Below are 6000 nucleotides of genomic sequence, written 5' to 3'. Positions count from 1 at the left end.
TGGATCCTGACAATTTCCCTTAATTTAGGGTGTCTTACCTTCTTTCCACTCTGGGATTTAAGAGCTCCTGGTCTTTGTCAATTCATCTGGCTTCCAAACCAGCTTAGCTTGTCCCTGACGAGCAAATCTACCTAATTCTAAGTCCCAGCTTGGTTCTAAACCAAAGTTTCCCAACATTTTTTGGTACGTGGTAAGTAGTTAGGTCCAAATAAGTTAATCATAGTAGTTATGTAGTGTCAGTGAGTTCCCTGTGTACCTCAGTGCACAGATTGGGATTCACAGCTCTCTCTGCTGCTCCATCCCATCCACCTTTTTTCATTTCCACCATCCCAGGGGGACCCATTTCTACAATTTTCTGCTACGCATGCCCCAGCACAAGACTCCCCAAACAAATGCAAATCGATAGCAATATTTATATTTATTTTTGCAATGCCTTGGATAAAAACCATTTAAACAATGTTGGGTAAGGTGTTATTCTCATAAAAACATCTTCTTTCAAAACAAATGTATCTCTATTTTCCATAAAAGTTAGAGTTACATGCTAAAACAGAGTTAATTACTGAGATAACATGAAAGGATATCAGGAGACTTGTAGAGTAAGACCAGATAATGAATTACATCATTATACTAAACAATACACAGAACTAGAAAACTGACTCAGTAGTAAAATATAAAAAATCTACAATTATAAATATAAATTTGGTCCATGGAGACACTAGAGCAGTATTTACAGTAAGTATCAGATTATTTCTACTTTAGGTGAATACTGTAGTTGTAAAATGCTGAATATCAGAGGGAACAGAGTGTTTTATTTACAAGCTACTGTATTAAAAGTTATATTTCTAGCAAACCCAATGATTGCTACAAATACAGCTAAAATTTGACACTAAAAACAAACATGTTTTATGTAGTTGGGAATTCCTAATAGCTATAAATTGAAATTTTCTGTTAAAATCAATACCAAAAAAACCCCACAATTCCATTCTTAGAAATATCGTAAAATTCAACCATTTTAGTTTAAACACAATAAGTGAATTACAAGAAGTTTTGCAGAAAGGCACACGTTGTTAATGATGTAAATTTGGCAGCAGAATCCTATGTCATGAAAATTACTGTCAAGTGATGGAATGTAAGCAAAAAGGTAACAGAAGAACTGAAGTGATTTTCCTGTCTAGTTTCAGAAAGAGGAAAACAATGCTCAGGTATGGATTCCCCTCACCCCTCTCTGTGCTAAACTAAAGATTCTAAGCTCTCGGCTATATTTCCATCGGGCAATGCTGCACCATTACTGTCCAGAGAGGTGGATGGATTCTCTTCCTGCCTCGTGCTCACAAGACTGAGGACCGCTTTGTAGAGAAACTGATACTGCTCCTGGAGGACAGAGAATGTGAGGTCATAAACAAGAAGCTCAGTGAAGATGGACATTTGTAAAAAGAAGTAATATTTTCAGTCATGCTTTGGCACTGGTCAGAGAAGGGCATTGTGTTAAGGGGTCTGTTATAGGCTGCGGAGGTACACAATCTATATTACTATCTCTTTCTGATGAAATTTAAAGTAGCTTTTCTAGTAGCCAACATTCATTGACCTAGAAAATTGACCAACATACTTTTGCCAATGGTAAGCGCTCCATTCTTACTCGTTTATGTCATGGAATCAGAAGGTGATGTGACAGATTACTGTTACTGATTTATCAACTTGTGTGTAATCCTTTGGTAGGAGGCAACCTATAAGCCACTCATGAATAATTACTCATTCTCCTTTCTCCAGCTGTGATGAAATCCATTGGGTTTCTCTGTTTATGGAGAGGTCCCAGAAAGGACAGGACTGTCAGCTCAAGGGCTCATGCAGAATCTTTTTTTTTTACCAGATCCACTTTTTACCAAGTGTTCTTCACACCCTACCAGCCTGACTGGTCCTATGCCCTGCTTTGAGCAAAGGTGAGCATGGGCCCTGCTATGGTCTCAGAGTAGAGACACAGAAGAATAAAGAGTTCTCTTACAGGTGCCAATTTAGGTGGTAGTGGGGGGGGGGGGACAAAGGCAGTTTCAGAGAATGTGAGCCAGTGACTGACATCATAGTGGAAAATCATTAGGCCCACATGTGAATCGGTGCATCATTCAATGCATCCATGAATCAGGTGAAAGTTCAATTTCTGGAAAACAATTTCACAAGGAGCAGCTTAATGTAACTCAACTGGTTTGAATGACTTTTAATAAGTGCTTCTCTGAAGTGCACATTTGCAAGGATTACCTTACTTTCTGGACAACTGGTCTGGACTGAATGAAGCCTTAAAGATGGACCCTTACACATCCACAGACCAGGGAGCTGGAGGTGAGTCTATGACTACTATATCCACCTAAGGTCTCCCACTGGGGCATTTGCACGAAGATCCCTATTGTCTTTCCAGCCCTTGTTTCTATGATATTAAAAACTTCCAAATTATTTTCAGAGTTGAGACTTATCTCTCCAAATATGCTGTGCCTCTTTCTTGATTGTACAAGTTTCTCTTTTTAAAAGTACCCAGTTGGCTAATTGAACATAGAAAAAAAAAGATTCAGTAAAAATAAAAAAAATAAAAGTACCCAGGAATTACCCATTTGTTAAGTACCAAAATTGAATTCGGCTTCAGAAAAAAGTGAACAGTTCCAACGTTGAAGTCTTCAAAATCTGTCTTCTGACTGTTCTCAGGCTATGCAGAACTTGAACCCCACCCCAAGATAACTATTTTGTGGGGTAAGTCGAATTAGTTGGTGCTTCTTCTACTGAGGGTATTTTTCAGAATTGCAAAAAGAGACATGTGAAATTTAAAAAATTTTATCCATCAATTTTCTGGAAGATAAACTTTAAATGTGTATTGTTTATTATTCCAGTTCCATAGATTGTGGACTGATTAACTTTTAATTCAGCTCGAATACTACATGGTAGTAATCTGTTATGAGTCAATGTGATTTTTTTTTTGATACATGATAAAATGATTTTGGCAGCCTTTAGGAAGTAAGCAGCACTCTAACAGTGAAAGTTTGGTTCGCTGTTCTTATACTTACAATGTCAGCAAAGACTCCTGGCCTCATCAAATTGGTCATCTTGGCTACCTGGTAAACATCCATGGAATTTTCTTTTTCTAGTTGGTGCATAAGGGTTGTCAGAGCACAGAAAGTTCCTGCCGTCACTCCTCCATGCCTTGAAGCAAAGGGAAGGGACAAAGACTCCATTCAGATGCATCAAACATTCACATTTGGAACTCACAAAGCCTTGACAACTTTGTAGTGGGAACACAGAAATTTTTAATGAAATGTCTCTCTTTATGGTGTAGAGAACTATGGTTTAATTTGAAACATTAGCAAGTGTTCATGATATTAGTAATGGGATATTTTATAGAAGTTTAATATTTGTTCATACATTTGTTATTTTTATACTCTGGAAGGGGCTGGTAATAAATCACAAAGATCTGACAAGTTATATCTAATATATAATGTATATATAACACACAATTCCAGCATATGCTTTTTTATTTGTTCATAACAGGAGCCTGGAAAGATCTATTGGATAGATTCCTGTTCCTGGTAAAATAAAAACTATATCAATTTTAATCCTATCCAGTGCATCAATAACTTAGAAATGTCTCTCTGGTTAGCACCTGTAAAAATTCAAGTGCCAAAAGACTGACTCATCACACGAAGTGTTCTCAGCATACAATGCAAGAGCACATTCTTGTGATCAGGTACCCATCTTCTGCCTTCAACAGGAACTCCAAGAGAAATGAAAAAAAAAAAAACAACAACAACAAAAATGAATTCTGTATTAACCTTGTTTATAAAAAGCTGATGATCTCTCCTGGCTGAGTCACCACAACTGGTCCAAATCACGAGGTTAGTACAAAGAAAACAGAAATATCTGACCACCTGGAGAGTGCTCAGGCATGAAAGAGTTTAAAGAGAGGAACTTACTCATCATGGACAATCACAGGCCCATCCCTGTTGGCAGCTTCCTCTTTGATAATACTTATAAGTTCAAACGTTTTACTAATGGGGCTATCTGGATTTGGCCATTTGGGGCACTGAAAATGCCTCACTTCAAGTACATAATCATCCTGTAAGAAGAGAGAAAAATTAATATTTTTAGAAGAGTCATATTGGTGAGTGACAGTTTATTACGAGTGGAGCAACTGGAAATCAGGAATTACAGGAAGGTAATAAAAACCAATCACATGCACGAGGGAACAGCAGCGGATGCAGTCTGTCCTCCTCTCGGAGGGAAGAAACTGCTGTGATGCCTCATTTCCCATGTGTAGATGTAATCTCCTTTTCATTCTAAAAATAAGTCTTATTTGTGGGTTCATTATGGCAATCAAACTCTGAAACCATGTACCAAAGATGTCTCTGTGCCACTATTTAGTACAAAAAGACGTCTTCAGTGTTAACATTTGTTTTTAAAAATAACAGACTTCTTCAAATATGAGCATTAATTGAGGGGAGAGTGGAATTACATGACAGGGCGGGGAAATGCTGGCAAAGGGAATGGACATTCAGTCTACTTCTGATTCTTGTGTAAGTGACCAGCCAGGCTGTGTGACTTTATATCCCTTAAACCTCTGACCCTCAGCTTCCTAGTGTCCTCAATCAAATGCTACATTGAAAAATAAGCAGCAGAGGGCGCCTGGGTGGCTCAGTCGTTAAGCGTCTGCCTTCGGCTCAGGTCGTGATCCCAGGGTCCTGGGATGGAGTCCCACATCGGGCTCCCTGCTCGGCAGGAAGCCCACTTCTCCCTCTCCCATTCCCCCTGCTTGTGTTCCTGCTCTCGCTGTCTCTCTTTGTCAAATAAATAAATAAAATCTTTAAAAAAAAAAAAAGAAAAAGAAGCAGCAGAACCTAAATTTTATATGGTTTATCCACTCTCAGAATTAGAGTATAGTAAAGTGCAACATTTAAATCATCTAAAACATGATCTAACCTTTCTCCGATTGGGGACGTACTCTGCATCTAACATGCCTTACTCCCTATTATTAGTATCTGTTAGCATTTTACTGTAGCTGTATAACAAATTATGTACTGTAGTGTAATTCTATAAATAATTCTTGACAAGGAATTCGGATTGCTGCCTTATAGATAACCAAGAATTAGCAAAACAATCCTAGTTCATTGTACTGCACATTTTCAAAGCACTTCTTCACTTATAACACATTGTCTCTTGGTAGATAGTGTGGTAAACTCATTTTGGTAGATAATATTTTTCCTATTTTACCTAGAAGAATTCAAGGTAAAAATTTCCCTTAAAACATGAGAATTAGGATTAATGAAATTATTATTATTATTATTATTATTTTACTGAGTTTATTCTCAATTTAAGTTCTGTCAGAACTACTCTGGAGTAAAAGAGAAATCGTTGATTTCCTGTGTGTGAATTGTATAGTTTAGTGGTGATTAAGGTTTAATGATTCTATAGGATTTTGAAAATGAAAGTGACTAGTAAGGTAAAACTGATTATTTGGGTAATCGGTCTTAATTTGTAAGAAATTAGGTTCCTTCTTTTTATTTCTAGGGAAGATCCTTAAATCAGCATATATTTAACATAACATGTGCTTAAGATGAAAAGTTTGTTATTTCAATTATGTCCATACCTGTGTAGCTTCTAAGATAAAATCTTGAATTATAAGTTTTTCTTCATTAGACAGACATTTGTGTTCTTCAGCCATAAGAGTGACCTTAAAACTCTCACAGTTTATAGGCTCATCTTTATTTGGCCAGTAAACAAACTCATCTTCTGCCTGGAGGATTAAATACCAAAGCAGTATGATTTTCATCAAATGCTTAATAAGTCAGACCGTGAAATGAAGTTAACTGATTGACACAGAAAATTCAACTCAAATTTTTCTTTGGATCTCAAAACTTACTCTTAAAATATTGAGCCTTACACAAGTTTGATGTGCAGAATAAAGTATTACATTTAAGAAACCAAACTACTGCTTTGTTGTTTTGCTCTTACCTTATCAGTAACAATGGT

At 36.9% G+C, this 6000-nt stretch overlaps 1 protein-coding gene across 1 annotated transcript in view; it reads right to left on the bottom strand.

Moving 5' to 3' along the window:
* Positions 1–407: 407 nt before the first annotated feature.
* PTPRZ1 (protein tyrosine phosphatase receptor type Z1) overlaps positions 408–6000 on the bottom strand; it is a 116292-nt gene continuing 110699 nt past the window's right edge. The window contains 4 exon segments of the mRNA XM_021699345.1: positions 408–1371; positions 3045–3180; positions 3948–4090; positions 5618–5764. Of these exon segments, the coding sequence (XP_021555020.1) occupies positions 1231–1371; positions 3045–3180; positions 3948–4090; positions 5618–5764 (567 nt within the window). The 3' untranslated portion in view covers positions 408–1230.

This window comes from Neomonachus schauinslandi, chromosome 12, assembly GCF_002201575.2.
Source record: "Neomonachus schauinslandi chromosome 12, ASM220157v2, whole genome shotgun sequence".
NCBI lineage: Eukaryota > Metazoa > Chordata > Mammalia > Carnivora > Phocidae > Neomonachus > Neomonachus schauinslandi.
Note: the sequence above shows the minus strand (reverse complement) of the source record. Positions and strands in the feature narration are given on the sequence as shown.